Consider the following 19,074-nt stretch of genomic DNA (forward strand, 5'->3'; position numbering starts at 1 on the left):
AAACACTGCATCCCTGCATCTTAACAGAAGTAACCGGGTAGGCTTTTATTTATCTAGCACTAATGTCAAAACTGGAAAACTTTTACAATACTGGTTATCAACCTTGAGTGCTCATTAGAATCACCTTGGAAGCCGCATCCCAGGTCAATTACATCACAAATTTTGAAGATGGGACCCAGGTAGGGGTACTTTGTAAAACTCCCCAGGTGATTCCAGTGTCAGCCAGGGTTAAGAACTGCAGCCTCAGAAGCTCTAAGTATGGAACAGCTAAATAACTTAACAGTCTTGGAAAAATCAATTTCTCTGGGCTTTGTTCTCATCTAAAAAAATGATATGGGTGGAAAGAAATTGGAATGTGATAGTAATTGGCTTTCATTTATTTTTAGATAAAAATATATCCTTATAGCTATGAAATATTTCAAATAGGCAGTAAAGCATACCAAATATTACAACAGACACCTATGACACCTATATTACCACCATCAAGTTAAAATAACAGTATTTTGCCATATCTCTTTCAATTCTCTCTCTGGAAAAAAAGAGAAAGTAAAATCCTCACATCCCATCTCTTTCTATTTCTTTCCTTTTGAGAGGTATCCACTATCCTAAAGTTACTAATTACCCTGCCCACGTGATTTTACTGTTTAATCACATAATTATTTATCTATTGTATAATATTGCCCGGTTTGTGTTTAAATATACATAAATTGTATTAATACCATATACACCCTTGTGCATATATTTTTTCACTCAACATTGTTCTTTGAAATGTATCCATGTTAATAGATATATACGTAATATATGTATGCATATTTTAATTTTAAACTCCTTTATAATATTTCATTAGGAATAAGCCATAGTTTATTGACTTATCTATGGACAGTTATGTTATTTACACTTTTTTGAGAAACAAAAGCAATAAACACCTTTTTTCATGTCTCCCTGCCACCATATACAAAAGCTTCTCTAGGGTAGGCACCTTGACACAGTTTTATTGGATAGACTCATCTTCAACATGACTAGGTATTACCAAATTGATCTCCAAAGTGATTACACCAATTTACTATCTCCAACAATGTTAAAGTATATCCACTTCTCCATACCCTTATTGATACTTGGTATTATGATAATTTATCCATTGTTGCCAATATGAGGATTATGAAGTGGGAATTAAGAATTATGCTTAGATGATATCTTCCTAAGGTCCTTCTGGTCATAGACCACATCAACACCAAGTCTTATCAAAATAAAAGTGGATGTGAAAAAGCTCTTCCATAGCTTACAATGAATTTACATTTCCTCAAGACATGTCTTAGGAGGCCAAAGCTGGCCTGTGAAGCCATACATCAGGCCATAAAAGAGGAATGGGGACATGGTTCCAGCTCTGTATTTATTTTCTTGAAATCATAATCCAATGTTACTTAAAAAGCACCACTGCCCAATATTCAAGCCAAAGCAAATACTCTGGATTTTGCCAGGCAAAATGCCTGTGGAGAAATGAGTCAATTCATACAAAATTCAAAACTGGTCTTTGGTCAGTGATATTTTCATGAAAATCCGTGGGTGGGTAAAAGTTTTGAAAAATTCCTTTTTGCCATTGGATAAAATTCATCCAGGAAAAATAAAATTTAAGTGGAGACCCACATTCCCCCTAATTCCCTTATCAGCACTTCCTAACCTGCTAGCACAACTGCTTTCAATCACATGTGAAGGCAAGTCATCCGTGTTTCTGATCCTAGCAACAGAACCCTGTGTCCCTCTACTCACTCTGCCCCAGATAGGCAGACAGGCTTTCTCGTGAGAAGCACCAACAGACAGAGCATGCCTAAGCTCATTCAGAACACACTCACTGGGCACGTTACCCAGCCACCTCATGCTCTTCAACTTAATAGCAAAAAGATCTACAGTAAAAACATTCTCAGGGTGCACTCTGTTGGAACCATTTACTATGGATACTGTTAGGGATGATTAGTGTACATTTATGGTTTGGGGTTACACTTCATGTTGTCCTTTTAGGAACATGAAACAGGGATTTGGGAAAGGGACAAATTCAGAAACTCCATGACTTGTTCTGACCTGTGACCTTACCATCTCAGAAAAACTTAATAGAATTCCACAGTTATAGCTGACAATGCTCAAATAATTTGATAATTCTGAGATATACCAAGGTTGCAGTTGGTCTAAGCTCAGGAAGGTCCAAATAGAGAGATTTAGCACCTAGAAATTACTATAGTTAATAGCAGTGAATGGAGTCAGGTATTTTTAAATGTAATATTGGCATATCCTGGTTTCTGACTAGCTGAGGTCTGCCTGCCTGTCTACAGAGGCCTTTACTTCTCAAGCCCTTTGCCACTGGATGGGAATGTCTCTGTAATCGAGACCAAGCCTGGAAAGAGAGCAGTTGGTTGGGTTTTCCACCGAAGCAGTAAGAAAGAGATCTATAGAAGGGTGGAGTTGGGGGGGAAAAGGAAAAGAACCCATTCTCTTCTTCCAGTAAGTTAACCAAATAATAAATTCACAGCCCTCCCCCAGTTCTGCCACCCAGAATCCTGAATGATGTGAATCCCAGGGTTCTGATAAGTCCAGGGAGTCATGGTCAGAGATTCTGAGAATACGTTCTCTCATGCATGACATGGAATTTGGCATGAGGGAGGATACCAGTGGCAGCCGCTTACTGTAAGCAAGCCGTCACTGAGTTAGCCCTCTCACACACCCCTATTTTACCATAACTTCCAGAAGCTCTTTGTGCTGCTTGTAGTCATGGTCACCAAACACAATGTGGTCATCATTTCTTTCTTGGGTCAATAAGCTAAGCAAGTGAAAATGACTAACTCTAACTATAATACACAGAAAATAGCAGTTAAACATACATAAAACAAAAAATGGCCTGGGTCTTACAATTTAGACTGCTCCGAGCCCTGCACTGTATGACAAGCCACAAAAACCAAAGATCACTTCGCATTTCCAAAAGAAGAATGTGGCCATTTTACTTGGCCAAGATCTTGAGCTTTGAGTCAACTACCATCAGATTTTAAATCAGTAGGAGATGAAACATTTTAGTTGTAACAGTTGTATGTGTCTGGACTCCAAGACTATAAATATGCATTTTGCAAAAGACAGAAAAATACATTTTTTCCAGGTGTATATCTACTTTAAAAACCAGGGTATTCTATCCTTGGATTACAACTTAAGAAGACTGCTAAACTTTCACAGCAAAATTAATTGCTGCCAGTTGGCTATCACCCTACAAATCAAGTAGATGACATGTAGCAACATAACAGTTTTCAGAAGACATACTGCCCATAATATGTATGTTTTAGAAGAAAATGAAGGCTTCCTGCTAAAAATATATAGCCCCAGAACTAGAATTGCAGCATTAGTGAGCTCCTAAGAAACCCTGTTTATTATTTGCACTATTACATGTGTAAATAAATGCTTTGTGGTCCTAGATTCGATACACTGTTAAATCACCAATCTGAATTTTATAAAGATTCCATCTAGAAGCGGGGAGTGGGCAGATCAGAGGGAGAGAAATTATCTCCCATACATCCTTAACAATACAATGAGAAGCTATGCATAAGCCTGCAAACATTAACCTATCAGCTTATTATTTCACTGAACTATTTCTATTTTTGATATTCATCATGCACTTCAGCAAAAGTCAACTTTATAAAGTTACATGTCTTTGCAAAGCCTGGGAACAGTAGGAAAATGGGGAAATCCTATTGCACAAAAATTAATTTTGCAATGCAAAAAATATTTTTCTGGATAATTCGAGCCTTTATGTTTATTTCAGTAAAGCCAAATCCAGTAAACTATTTTCAGCCAGGATTAGTCAGAACTAAAAGGTTGGACTGTTTTCCTTCAGAGGCTGAATGTCTTTCCTGCCTGCAATAGGCCGGTGTGTTCCAGAGTAAATGGATTTGCCTTCAATTGCTTGTCTCTTTCTGGCATTTTTAATGCAGAACCCTAGTGACAGAGCAAGGTTTTGCTGTCTGGAAAGTAATTATTCTTTTCACTCATATAACCTGGCATTCTCGCAAGGTATCAGCTTCAGGTTTTCCTTGAGAAAAATCACAATGTGGTGCATAATGTAGTGACAAGAAATGCAATTCCATTCCACAAGAAATTCTTAAAACTCTTTCAAAAATACCTACTGGGCAGTGAAAAAGTGCTTTGAATACTTGCATTATAGCTATCACCTGTTTGGTTTGCTTTTACATGAATCAGAAACCTTGGCCAATCTATAATCAAACATACACATAGTCCAGATTCTTTTTCATCACTGACATACTACAGAAAGAAGGAACTCGGGCTGGGGAACCACAGTACAAATAAATTTCTGTTCAAATTGATTTATATATTTCACATATTTAGTGACCTGCACCATACTCAATATCCAGGGAATACATAGAAATCTTAGACTTCAACTCTAAATGAAATATTTCTGTCCATCTAAACTAATATAAAACATATGTTCTTCTTTTTCCAAGACTTAAGTGAGCTGTCTGAGATTGTGCAAAGCCATCTCATGATCCCAAGGGTGATGCCCTGCTTATAAACCCTGAGGGTTTCTGTGAGGTGCGAAATTGTTGTGAAATCATTTAAGAATCATATTATTCAAAAATAGTACATTTTGCCAAGAAACAGAGAGAGTTCCAGGATGGATGTTGTGAAAGGCAGAGGCGAGGAAGAAAGAGACATCAGGCCCACTTCCCTCAGCACCAAAGGCTTCCCTGCTCTTTCTCCTCATACCGCTCTACAAAATTGCCTCTTAAAATTAGTCAAGATCCTGCGAGATTCTGCTCCTGTGTATCCCCTGGGTGATTTTATGCTGACTATAAATCATTAGCTAGTCTCTCAACCCTGGAAGGTACAGAGTGCAGGCATGTGGATGCATGCCGGAACACTTTTACTAGCCAAGTTGCTAAATGGTGTGTTCCTTTTCAAATACCAAAACCACTCTTCTCCCCATCCCAGTTCTAGCCGGTTATTGGAGGGAAGGAAAAGTCACTGAATATTTGCTTTGGAAAAGAACTAAAGCTTGCTGATGTGCAATCTGTGTCTTTCTGCTCTTGCACATCCATTCACATTAAGGAAATTCATAGTTGGTACCTGGCTGGCATCTCCTTTCCAAGATCACCTGCTGGGATGGATCATGTACCTTTGCAGGAGGAAATATAGAAATGGAGAGCCACTAATCATGGAATAAACCTTCCCCTTCCTCAAGCTGAAGAGGAACCCCATCTCATGGATACCTAGACCACCACGCATGCAAACTCCATACAAGAAGAAAAGGTCCTCTGTCCCATGGGCCGAGTTGGGAAAAAATACACGTATGCAAAGTAAGCCGGGCCTTCAAGAAAGGCCACCCCTTGTACTTCGGAAACTCACCGTACACTTGTTGGGCTTCTCCCCGGAGTGGACTCTCATGTGGATCAGCAGTTTATAGCGGGCGTTGAAGGGCTTGTATCTTCGAGGGCAACCGGCCCAGAAGCAAGTGAAGTCCTCCCCTTTGCGCTGGTCGATGTGGACCTTCTCGATGTGCCGCACGAGCTCCTCCTGCTGGTCGTACTGGGCGCTGCAGTCGATCCACCGGCAGCAATGCTTGCCCCCGACGTCGTCCATCTCCCCGTCGTCGTCCAGGGCGGCCTGGGGCAAGGCCAGCTGCTGGGCGTGGGGCCCGAGCTCCGGGTGGTGAAGGTGCGGGTGGGCATGGTAAGGGGGTGGAGGACCTTGGGGCAGCGGCAGAGGAGGGAGAGGAGGCGCGGGGGGCAGGTCTAGGGCGCTGCCCGGGAACTCCTCTAGGCGTTCGGTCTTGAACAGTCCGGCCGGCTGGCTGTCGGGACCCGGCAGGCCGTGCTGCACCACCATGTTGTTGACCAGGCCTGGCTGGAGGCCGCCGTGCTCCAGCTGTTGCATGCGCTCGTACTCCAGGGCCCCGTCCTCGCCGTAGGCCGGCAGCGCCAGGCCTCCAGGGGTCACCAGCACGCCCTTCTGGCTGCTGGGCACCGGGCACGGCTGGGGAATGCAGCTGCCGCGCACGCCCAGGAAATGCCCGTAGACCTCTGGCTGCGGGGACATGTTGGCCGGGGAAGCCCTCGACCCGTTGATGTAGGCCACCAAGGACGTGGGCGACGTGCGGATGATGGTATTGAAATCTATCCCGATGCCATCCGACAGCGGGGACAGGGACAGTGCTCTCTTCTTAGAGCGGGCCGAGTGGGACCTGGTGGATGAGTGCCGAGGACTAGGGTAAGGAGAGTGGCTATTTTCCATGCCAAAAAGGTAGGATGGCAATGAGTTAGAGACACTATTGCTGGACATGGATGTCCCGGGAGGAAGGCTAAGGAGGTCCCCTAGATCAATGCCATTCTGAGAGCTGTGGTTGGCGGAAAGCGAAGGGAGGGCCCTGTAGCCGTGAGACCACTCCTGCTTCACGCTCGAGGCCGACTGACTTTCCGTCAGACTCAAAGTCGTGGACGCCAAAGACTCACGCGAAATAAGGGACCTGGAACAGCAGCCAGAAAGGAAGGAAAAAAAAAGATAAACATTTTAGCAGGATATGGATTGCTTAAGAGCTAAAAGAACACTGCATTGACAATCCCTTAAGTATTTCCCCTAGTTACGTTCTGTGCTAAACACACATTCTTGGGCTAAGATAAAATCCAAGGCTTCTAGTTCCAGGTAAATAACATCTTACCAAGAAGAACAATAAAACCTAATGCTCACTGAAATAATGTAACAAAAGATCTATTGTTATAAATAATCTTAATACTTTAGTAATAAATAGTCCTTGCTTTATTTTTAAATAACTTTTTCAATATGGGGGAAAAATTACTGATACCTGTTAAAGCCAACCAAATAAGTACTTGTTAAGCACCTACTGTGTGCAGCATGTTATGACAGGCTTTTCAGGCAATACAAATCTAAATAGAATCCCAGCCTTCAAGTAAAATCTATTTGGGAAAGTAACATATAAACTCATGCTTTATTTGAAAAAAAGTAAACCCTCAAAGTCAAAGGGTTGTCCAGGGGACTTAATAATTTCACAATTTAGTTTCACTGATATTAAGGAATTATCCTGATATTTTTAAAGATAGTAATTCACATTGCCAGTACTTAGTCACATCAAATCACCCCAAGAAAGGAAAAAAATATAAAAAGCAGCTATAATATATAAAGGAGTAACAAACTGATAACAAGTCATATCTGGAATTAATGCATTGGAGCCATGCAAGATTTAATCACATTTGCTAGCTGGGTTTTTTGTGAACTCTCGTCCTTAAATCCAAGCAGCTTTGGGCCAAGAGCAGATCATTCACTTTCTGTAGTTCACTTTTGCAACAATTCCTCTCCTATTCTTCTTGCCCTTTAAAAAACACACCCTATGTCTCACAATATATTATCTGCATATCAAAATGGTTCATAATGTAGCTCTGGTCACTTTAAAATTCATTTTGTTTTACTGTGACATTGTTGCCTTGAAAATAAAAATCACTTCTCAATCTTTTGGCTAATATCAAGTGTGAAAATAATTGAGGAGAAAAGATATGTCCCTTGGATGAAAACTTGCCACAGAGGCAAGACATAACACACTGTATTTCTTGACTGAGACATGTTGTATATCAGAAGAACCTGGCTTATTATATGTACCTGCCTTGACTCTCTACTGAGATCTTTTTTTCTAACAAAAAAAGTTAATCACAACAAAACGTTATATAAAACGTGTGTCTTCTCAAAATGAACACATTATTTCCAGCTCTTAAACATCAACCTGTCGCAAAGGAACTGAGGGAAAAGAGAAGCATTTTCATCCCACCTGTTCATCTTACTCCGTTTCACAAAATGGAAGCCACAAACACCATTTCCTACAAGCATGTGATATAGCAAGAAAAACATCTCAGCTCCAAAATGCACAGTACAAGGTGATAACACCATGATCAACGAGATGTTACCATCAAGTGAAGTGATGTTTACCAATGACAAACACAGCAGGAATTTATATCCAGTTGCCCTTGACATAGATTTTCCTCTTGGTCCACATCCTTAAATTCAGGTTGTAGTCTTTTTGCAAGCCCCAAAGTGGTTTGGGAATCATCTAGTTTTTAATTCCCCAAGGACACTTTTCAATTATTTTCCCAGCATACTTAGCAGCATGTGGCTCTTCCTGCAGAGCTCAGCTGAAGGATCCTGGTGATTGGATGTCAAGGGCCTTTTGGTCTTTTCCCCAGCAAGATCCAGGAATTGCTTTCAGACCCAAACTAAATTAGTAGTCCTGTCATATATAAGGCAGAGACAACTGACTGCTTTACACCTGGAGGTTGAGAAGGTTCATAGAACATAAAGAACCAGAGCTTTGGCAGAGCTACATGCCTGAATGGATGCACATTCTCAGGTGCTACAATTGCCTGTCACTGTCATACTGGAGCATATTAGATTGTTAAGTCATGACTAACAGACAGAAGTATGTTATCCACCTATATATACTTTGCTTATAAAATTGTATTATTTGGTTTCAGGGCAGCCTATAGTGAAACGTTCATTTGCTCCATTGTTGAGAGATGATTCTCATTTCTCTCAAATTATACCTAAATATGGCTCAATTTAAATCTGAGCATAAAGCCATGCAGGCACATTCTGTAACTTCTTGGATATCTGAGTTTTCTAAGACAATTATCATATATTTTTCAGAAAGCAAATTCTATATTCTATTCATTAAAGTATTAATATGAACAGAGAACTCTCTCCTATCTCAAACACCTAATAAGAACAAAACTTCCCCAAATGGCCTTTGCCTAGCAGCCAGTCTCCCTCCTGTGTGATTACTCACATCTTTTAATCTTTCAAAGCTCTAATCCTTGACATCTCTCCCCAATACACTAGCTCCCAGTGAGAGTTCTCTTCCCAAAGAAGTTATATACTGTCTGCAACATGTCTTAAATGTAGCTAACTTCAGGCATCTGTGGGTGTTATATTCTTCAATAAATTTCAAAGTCTTTTAACAGAAGGGATCGTTTTTATCTTCCCAGTGCCTACTAGAATGTTAGATACATACTAAGTACTCAAAAAACTGTTGATTAGGAAAGTAAATAAATAATCAATATAATGACAATGGAACATTATTTATAGCACTCACAAAGCGTTTTCGCTATATATGATCTCATTTGATACAACCTGTCAGGTAAGTAAACTGGATTTTAAAAATAACTTCTATTTTACAAAGAATAAAACAGGGTTTGGGAAATTTCTCCCAGTAACACACACACATATACATACATACATACACCCCAAAGTTCTTAGAGAAATACAAATGAAGCTGTGCTTGATAGGCAGTGACCTACTGGATGATACATATTCTCTGTTGTTTTCTTTACATTGTATCCCACATGTGACCCACAGTGCTCTGCTTAATTGAAAGACCTGGTATAACAGGCTTAAAGTCACACAAGCTACGATGGGCACCCAAATTTTCTGTTCTTTCTGCAATAACATGTTGAATGAATGAGAATGGTTCCAAAGGGTTCTCACCTCTAACTCCTGCTGCTACCCACACCAGGCCCATGGCAAAGAAAGTGGCAGCTGTATCATCATTTGAGAGCAATCTCCATTTCCATATGCTCATCTGATCCTAATGATATTACTTCTGGTGATTGGTTAATTTGGAACTATATGTGAAAGGAAAGGAGATACATCTTGAACAAAATAAAACTAATAGGAAAACTCAGAAACCATCAGCAAAAATGATTAGGGTGGCTGGTCAAGCAAGAACTCAGTAACTTGTATGGGGCCATAAGAGCATGAGAGGCCTGATGACCATGTTAGATGTTTGCTTCAATGCCAAGCTCAAAATAAGTTCTAATAGATCACATGGAGAATTCCTCAAAAGAAAAGATGTATTTCCTATATATGTAGATCATGAAAAAGATGGCCAGTCGTAGTCTGTCTGGAAATTCATGTCTATGTGCCTCAGCAAATTCCCCAAAAGAATTAGTACTGTATTTAAAGACAGGATGGCTTTATAAACTGTTACGATTTACAGAGAGCCTGGAGTGCATCCTCAGCCCCCTTAGCCTTCTCTCACCTTTGTGGATATACTCTCAAAGGAAACCATGCCCAAGAATTTCTGATTTAGGAAATAAAAATCTAAATACAGTGCCCTTTTGGATCTTGAATGACATTCTGTGATGGCTGAACTTTGTCACTGACAAGCTAAGCACCTGGACTTTGTGTCCTGGTTCCATTGGGTCTTAAACAGAAATATTTGCAGGTAGTTTATGAATATTTAATCATAAAATGCAGGATTACGATGCATGTGAAAACACTAGAAAAGCTAAGTATGCTACAAAACCTATGCAGGTAGCATCTGATCTCTTCTACTACTCAATGTTTGTTAAGACTGCTCTATGAAACTGCTATTGTATCAGCACCTCAGCCTTGTCATTTTAGGGGGAAATATATACAATGACCTCCGTATTCGAGTTTTGGCAATGCCTAAATCAAGAATGTCTCCTGGATCTTCAAGATGGTAAGATATAGTTTGCATTTATCATTAAGCACAGGTAATCAGAAATGGTTAGGAGATTAATCTAGGCAAATATACAGCATTAAGGCATGATTCTTATCATTGGATTAAATAGAATCCAACAAAGCTAAGGAAAAAGAGCTTTTCCCAAGATGAGCACACCCAAAAAACATACCCAAAGGAGGTCAAAAGAAAAAATACAAACAGCCAATAAATCTATGAAACTTCATAGATTTATTTATGAAAACTTCAATATTGTCAATAATTAAGACTGCAAATTAAGATAAAATAACATTTTACAGATCAAACTGGCAAAGTTTCTAAATTAGCAAAAGTCCTAAAAATAATAATACCTACTAATGAATGGTGTCTTAGAAAACAGGCACTCTCTTATACTGCTGGTTAGTTTATAAATTGCTAGTGAGTTCCCGCAGTACAATTTGATAATATGTATAAAAAGCCTCAAAACTCTTTTAACACATTTTACTTTTAAGAATTTATTCTAATAATCAGAATTGTGCACAGAAGATGTACAGAGCTGATCCACTAAAGCATTATTTATAATATTTAAAGAATGGGAAACAAGTAAGTGCCAACTAACAAAAGACTGATTTTTAAAATTATAATTTTATTTATAAACTTTCTTTATAAAGTGGAATCCGGGACAGGAAGAAGCCATTATATGATGCTGAAAGAGGATTTTATTATAAAAGCTTATAATTGTTAACTGGAAAAAGGTAATTAAAAACTATGTAGATTACTAGATCAATTTAGTGGAAAGGAAAGCCTATGTTTATTGTATATGTTTGAATATAGCTAGAAGGATGTATATCAAAATTCCACCCATGGTTGTCTCTGCGGATAGAATTCAGGATGACTGTCATTTAGTGCTTGGTACTTTTCCATGTTTTCCGCATTTTCTGCAGTGAATAAGAATTATATAATCAGGAAAAACAATACATTTTGCAGCTTTTCATAGGGCAGCATCTCTCAAACTGGACAGTTCATGCCTCCTGTTCTACTTCCATCCACTCCCAGCGTGCCCCCAATGTATAAAACACTAAGCTGATTCTCTATCTTCTCTTTATCTCTAGTAAAATGTTGAACTTTGCCTCTTATTGAACTGTTGCCCCTTATTCTTTCTCTCCATTGATGAAATACACAAACCAAGGCTCACAAATAAATGCAACCATTCCAAATTGCTAAAAGTAAGTTCCATATTTCACCAAGCCAATTCCCAATTCCTGTTTCTTTGCTCATCCTGAAAAAAAAAAAAAATTCCATAGAAGGACTCAAATAATAAATATATAGTCAAAAACACTTATCAGTGAACCATTAAGGTGCTGTCTTTTAAGGTTATAAAATTATGCTGAGGAATCAAATATGCCAGAAAACAATGAGATAATGACCCCTCTCTGGCCGACCCATAAAAGGGACTGCATAAGATACATGGCTTAAGCAGTCTGTGCCCTGACTACTGTCAGTTTCACCATTAATTATGACTTCTGCCTTCAAGGCATGGGCTGGACTTGCCACAGAAAGGAAGCTGAAGGCTTCCCAATGACACCCACTGCATGAGCACAGTTCATTTTACATGCAGCACTCAGCAAGTCTGAGGAGTCCCTTAAGGCATAATCATCAATGGGAAAATGACAGCAGCTTCCCATCACAAAAAGTCTCAGGTGAAAAACAAGTTTCTATCTCATGAAAAAATAAGCATAAATAAATGATTTAGGAACTATGATTTCAGAGTCTTAAATAGTGACCAGGAGGGACAGCACAGAGATACAAGAGGGGAGAACGGGGTTGGAAGGAAGGAAAGGAAGAAAACACAAGATCCCAGAATTGCAAGGCACATAGCAGGTTACCGATCCCAAAGAAGAGGAAGCAGCGGCTTAGAGAGTAAAATTCCTGTGCAAGACCATAGTTATGGTAGAACCAGAACTAAGAGGCAGAAACTATGGATTGTGTTTTTCCAAGAAAATAACTTCCAGACGATAAAATAATTTATTTCAAACATAAAAATAGACCTTAAACACTGCACAGTATTTTAGTTTTATGCCCCTCCCACCTAATATCAACCTTGAGAGTGGTAAAACTTTGTCTGAGGGGTGATTTCCCTTTTCTATTCAATTCCCTCCTTTGGAGATAGATACATGGCATTTATAGTACCTACTTACTCTGGAACCTAATCGACATTGTGTTGAAATGTTATGTAACTCAAACACGAAAGTATGCCTTTCCAGACACATCAGAAAGTCTTAAAATGTATGCTTTGTATCGTTACTCTCGCTACTAGGCCCCTAAACTTCAACTATTATATTACACAGACAGTAGGTACTTAACAAATATTTAAGTAGATGGGTAGCTGGATGGATGCACAGGTGGACAAAACAGATTGTAGAGCTGCCTGGAAACTATGCATCATATTCATAGAAAACCTGGCAGGTAAGATAGGTGTACATGGACCATGCAAATTTGCTAGGCCATGATATGACTGCTTCACCAGAAACTGACAAATTTACACACCGTGTTTCAGTCACTGAGGCCCCACAATCTCAAATTAGGTATTCATTTCACTCACACCACAAGACAGTAGGTATTAAACCATTCCTCCCAATTAAGATGATATGATGGCACATTCTTAGTTTTAGACATATTCCCCTACAAACCTCAAATAGAGAGAGTTGCTTGAGTGTGTAAGTGTATGAGTGTGTGTATTTGTGTGTGTGTGTGTGTGTGCATTTGTGTGTGTGTGTGTGTGTATTCAGAAAGAGAGGGAAAACACTCATGGGGTGTGTTTATACCATAAAGAAAGGGGAAAAAAAAGTTAACTTGAGACCTGGTATCTGAAGGAGGTATATTCAGGTTGGCTGCATTCATTGCCCTCTGTAAGCTAGGACTGATCTGGTTGCATGCTGTAGAGACCTGGCTTGCTGGAGGTGAAATGGGTCCCAGTCGCTGAACCATCATGGGACTGCTGGTGACCACTAGATTGTTGCAGCTGCCTTTTCCAATGGACTTGCACTGAGGCCCAAAGCCAAGAGCCCCTAAAAACAAATGAATCAGGTTAGCTTTCATGTCCCTTACATCAGAAATCAGTAAACACAGACATGTGCATGCTTATATCAGGACCCATCTTTAGAGACAGTCCTCAGATCATTTCTTTATTTTTTTTTAATATTGGTGATAGCAAAAAGCTTTCTCCAATTCTAATGACAAAGCCATAATGCTATAAGAGAAAACTTCCCATAATCAGCACTCATACAAAATGTGCTTAAATTTTACTCCTTCTATGTATAAGTGTCCAGTTATACTAAAAATCATATTTTATAATATCCTTCCCTAAAGGATTAAGGTGGTAAGTAGATGGGATTGCCTGTATCAAACCAAGTTTTTTCCTAGAATAGCTAATATCTTGAATCACCCAGCAAGGAAAGTTGACACTACTGGAAAAAACCTGTTTAACTGGTTTACTTCATTCCAAATCTGTACTTCGAAAAAGTCTCTTTACAAGGATGTAGTCTGGCTGTGTCTCTCTGCTCTTGACTTTTTTCTCCTCATCTCAACACACTGTCATTGGACATCTACCCAATTTTTTAAAAAATCAGGATGACAGAATTGTAAACAAAACGCTCATTTGAAAAACAGCATGGTAACCAAATTGGACATATATTTTTCATTTTCATTAGTAACAATCAGTGTAGTAAAAGCTGATACACACCCAAAGGGGAAAGAAAAAAAGGAACCCACAAGAGTCTCTGTCGTTATGGAAAAGTGAAAAGCAAAGACTTTGAGAAAGGCAAACACTGCCATGACTCATTTATTAAAAAATCATAATGAGTCGAATCATTCTAGACATTCTTTTTACATGGATGCATTTTTTCAAACTTTTTTTTGTCAACTACCTGGTCAAGTCTCAGTAACTATACAGTCTGTTTTCATCTCTAGCAAACAAAAATATATACGATCTCAGTCTTTAACAAATTAAGCTTTACATTTTTCTCAGCATATTTCCCATCTTTTTCACTGATATATTTGGGATCGAAGTAGGAAGAAAAGTGTCACTGTCAGTTTTCTTAGCTGCAGGGGTTCATAATTTCCTGTTTTGTTTTCCCCAAAATTAAATCTATTGATTTAGTGCCTTTACTTGTCATCTTTTGTAACATTCTTCCCAAGAGCCCTCCAAACAACAGAACAAACAAGACATTGGAGCAATCACTGTTTCCATCAATGCAGCCCTATCTCAGAAATGCTGGGGAGTCACAGCATTATTAGCTGCCAGGAATCCTGGTCTAGTGCAGACTTATGGGACACTAAAATCCAAGTGGCAATTGACCTGCACAAAATCACACAGGGATTCAAAGAGAGAACAGAAACTGATTCTACTAGAGTGTATTTTGATGACACCTGTGTGCTTAAATTTAGGCTCTGATATGCCTAGTTTCTTCCTTGTACACTTTCCAAGATTATTCGCTCCAAAAGAAATTTCTCTGATTTTCTTTCCCAGATACATAAACCAGAACCTCTCCTTTACCCCTCCCATTGCAGTTTATATCTGATCCATCTTCTGTGCCTTAAAAGATGAGTTACAGATATTCCGTTTTCATAAGTCATAAAGCACTGTTTTATCAGGGCTTCATCTTGACACCAAGAATAGTAGGTACACTTTTATGTAATGCATCATAAATTCAATATCTTTAAAAATCTCAATAAGCTACATGCATTAGCTTTTCAAACTCCCTTTTTACCTTGAAAAAAAGGCAATGTGATGGTTCATAGCCTAGTCCAGTATATAAGACTGAATGAATGAATTCTCTATATGAATTCTCTCCCCGGGTCCCATTGCTACTAGCCACTACTATTAAAAGCAACATCAAATATCAAGTATTCTGTCAAATTTCATGTCACATATTTATCTAAGGAATTCAGTCATTCTGTGCCTATTTCCTCTTCAGTAAAAAGGTATTAATACCTATCTACCTCTAAAACAAAGACATAGCAGCTGGAACAGCATCCAAGAAATACTACTTGATGGCAAAAAATACTAATAGATAATTTCATAAAACTAAAATGGCACATATTGTAAGGTGTACCATTATTTTATGTACCAGTAAGAACATGAACTGCCAGTCCAACTAGTGCATGATGTCCAGATTTCAGAGATGTTGTAATGTAAAAACATGCACACCTTAGAGCCAATACAAACTAATGTGATCGCTGAAACATTTATTTTAACCCTTATCTTGTTCATGCTCTTCTGTCTACCTGGAATGCCCTTACCCTAACTTATCCACCTAGTGAGCACCTCTGCATCTTTAAGGTCTCAATTCAAGGGTCACCACCTATATGACCTCCTCCTCCACTACCTGATAGGCAGATCTGACCACTGCTTCTTTCATTTGTCCACATCTGCCATCACATATGTGCCTCAGCACCCATAGCACTTCAGGGAACTGGACTCTGTATGTGCCTGCCATCCTCTCATTTTTATACTTCACTGCTGTTTAAAGACAAAGTCCTTATTTGAGGCATCTCTACTTCCTTAGCACCTAACCTAGGGTCTAACGCACATTACATAATAAAGTCTATCCAGTGAAATTAGAATGAATGAATGAAAATAAAAGATCCATATAAGTGAATATTAAATACTGACAAATTATTCTGCTGAAACTCTCCTGGTTATCTTTTTTGATACACAGTGCCATTTTTCAAAAAGCAAAAACAAAAAAACTCCAAGTCAATCCTTTGATGCCTTGCCACAGAATTGCTAACTAGATCTGAATGGAATATGAAGTCAGTGGGGGTAGTAATTATAAATCTATCTTTCTGGGCCAGAATTTTACACTGGTCAAGGCTGCCTCTGTAACTCTCTACTCTGGATTCATACATCCACATTGTTTCTTGCTTTGTAATGAAGAAATGCTAATTATCTCCCTAATATCTCCACATTCTTACTATACCACCTCCTACTCCCAAATTCAGTGGTCAGCTTTACACTTGATCTTAGCCAAAAGGCCAAGAAGCAATCACTGGTCAACTTTAACCCCATCTAAGCACAAATGGTATCACAAATGGTATCCTTGAAGCATGAAAATTAATGGTGAACTTCTTGGGAACATATAAATGTTTGTGGTACAACTATGAGGATGTTCTGGTAAATGGAAAATAGCATCATCTGTCTCACACATGCAGGCAAACAAGTGTGACCAAGAGCCACTGTGCTCAATACAGCCATCTAAATTTTTTCATAATGCCAGAAGCATAATGAACACCTATACCTCCAGACTACTCAGAATTGTGCAGTGTCTTGGAGTGTGGGCTCTGGAGACAGCTTGCCCGGGATCTGCTATTTGGGGATTTAGGCAAATTACTTAACATTTTTGTGCTATATTTCTCCATGTCTATGTCTTCTTATCTGCAAAACAGGAATAAAGTTAACCCTCCCTCTGATACGGTTTGGATCTGTGTCCTCACCCAAAACTCACATTCAACTGTAATGCCCAGTTTTAGAGGTGGGGTCTGGTAGAAGGTGATTGGATCATGGGGGTGGATCCTTCAGAAATGGTTTAGCACCATCCCTTTGGTGCTGTTCTCATGATAGAGTTCTCATGAGATCTGGATGTTTCAAAGTGTGTGGCACCTCCCCCTCTCTCTCTTCCTCCTGCTCCAGCCATGTAACACATGCCTGTTTCCCCTTCGCCTTCCACTATGATTGAAAGTTTCCTGAGGACTCCCAGAAGCTTCTATGCTTCCTGTTAGGCCTTAAGAACCATAAGCCAATTAAACCACTTTTCTTTATAAATTAGCCAGGCTCGGGTATTTTTTTATAGCAATACAAGAACAGACTAATACCAAGGAGTGGGGCATTGCCATGATACCTGAAAATGTGGAAGAAGTTTTGGAACTGGGTAATGAACAGAAGTTGAAAGAGTGTGGAGGACTCAGAAGAAGACAGGAAGATGTGGAAAATATTGGAACTTCCTAGAGACTGCCTGAATTGTGACCAAAATGCTGATAATGATACGGACAGTGAAGTCCAGGCTGAGGAGGTCTCAGATGGAGATGAGGAACTTGCTGGGAACTGGAGCAAAGGTCACTTTTGTTATGCATTAGCAATGAGGTTGTAGGCATTGTGCCCTTGCTCTAGTGATCTATGGAACTTTGAATTTGAGAGTGATTTAGTGTATCTGAAGGAAGAAATTTCTAAGCAGCAAAGAGTTCAAGATGTGGCCTGGCTGTTTCTAACAACCTGTGTTTATATATGTGAGCAAAGAAATGACCTGAAACTGGAAATTATATTTAAAAGGGAAGCAGAGTGTAAAAGTTTGGAAAATTTACAGCCTGTCCATGTGGTAGAAAAGAAAAAAGCATTTTCAGGAGAGGAATTCAAGCAGGCTCCAGAAATTTGCATAAGCAAAGACAAGGCAAGTACTGACAGCCAAGACAATGGGTGAAGGCCCCAAAAGCATTTCAGAGAACTTTCTGGCAGCACCTCTCATCACAGGCCCAAAGGCCTAGGGAGGCAAGAATGATTTTATGGTCCAGGCCCTGCTGCACTGCACAGCCTCCGAAGAGTGCTCCCTGCATCCCAGCTGCTCTAGCTCCAGTCTTGGCTCAAAGGGGCCCAGGTATAGCTCAAGCCTCTGCTTCAGAGGGTGCAAACCATAGACTTGGTGGCTTCCACATGGTGTTAAGCCTGTAGGTGCACAAAATGCAAGAGTTGAGGCTTGGGAGCTTCTGCCTAGATTTCAGAGGATGTATGGGAAAGCCTGGATGTGCAGGCATAAGCCTGCTGCAGGGGTAGAGGCCACATGGAGAACCTCTACTAGGGAGGTGTGGAGGTGAAATGTGGGGTTGGAGCCTCCACACAGAGTCCCCACTGCAGTACTGCATAATAGAGCTGTGACAAGATAGCCACCATCTTCCAGACCCCAAAATGGTAGATGCACTGTCAGCTTGCACCCTGCACCTGGAAAAGCCACAGGTACTTAATGCCAGCCCATGAAAACAGCTGCCAGGGCTGCACCCTGCAAAGCCTCAGAAGCAGAGCTGCCCAAGGCCTTAGGAGCCCACCTCTTGCACCAGTGTGGCCTGGATGTGAAACAAGGAATTAAAGGGGAATCGCTGGGAGTTTTAAGATTTAATGACTGCCCTATGGGGTTTGAGGCTTGCATAGGACCTATAGTCCCTTTATTTTGGCCAATTTCTCCCTTTTGGAATGGGAATGTTTACCCAATGCCTGTACCTCCATTGTATCTTAGGAGCAACTAACTTGCTTTTTGATTTTACAGGCTCGTAGGTGAAAGAACTAGCCTTGTCTCAGATCTGAGTCTTTGGACTTTGGACTTCTGAGTTAATGCTGTAATGAGTTAAGACTTTGGGGACTGTTGAGAAGGGATGATTGTATTTTGCAATGTGAGGACATGAGATTTGGGAGGGGTCAGGGTATGATAATATGCTTTGGATCTGTGTCCTCACCCAAATCTCATGTTCCATTGTAATGCCCAATTTTGGAGGTGGGGCCTGGTGGGAGGTGATTGGATCAT

The 19,074-nt window shown here is 39.9% G+C and overlaps 1 protein-coding gene across 8 annotated transcripts in view; it reads right to left on the bottom strand.

The window, feature by feature from the left end:
• LOC105491836 (GLIS family zinc finger 3) overlaps positions 1 to 19,074 on the bottom strand; it is a 478,098-nt gene that overhangs the window by 297,978 nt on the left and 161,046 nt on the right. For all 8 annotated transcript variants that reach the window (XM_011758546.3, XM_011758539.2, XM_011758533.2 and 5 more), the window contains 2 exons: positions 13,368 to 13,575; positions 5,395 to 6,511 (listed from right to left, as the gene is read on the bottom strand). In XM_011758546.3, coding sequence (XP_011756848.1) covers positions 5,395 to 6,511; positions 13,368 to 13,498 — 1,248 coding nt within the window. In that variant the 5' untranslated portion in view covers positions 13,499 to 13,575. The remainder of the gene's footprint in view (positions 1 to 5,394; positions 6,512 to 13,367; positions 13,576 to 19,074) is intronic.

The sequence above is a fragment of the Macaca nemestrina genome, chromosome 14 (genome assembly GCF_043159975.1).
Source record: "Macaca nemestrina isolate mMacNem1 chromosome 14, mMacNem.hap1, whole genome shotgun sequence".
Taxonomy (NCBI): Eukaryota; Metazoa; Chordata; class Mammalia; order Primates; family Cercopithecidae; genus Macaca; species Macaca nemestrina.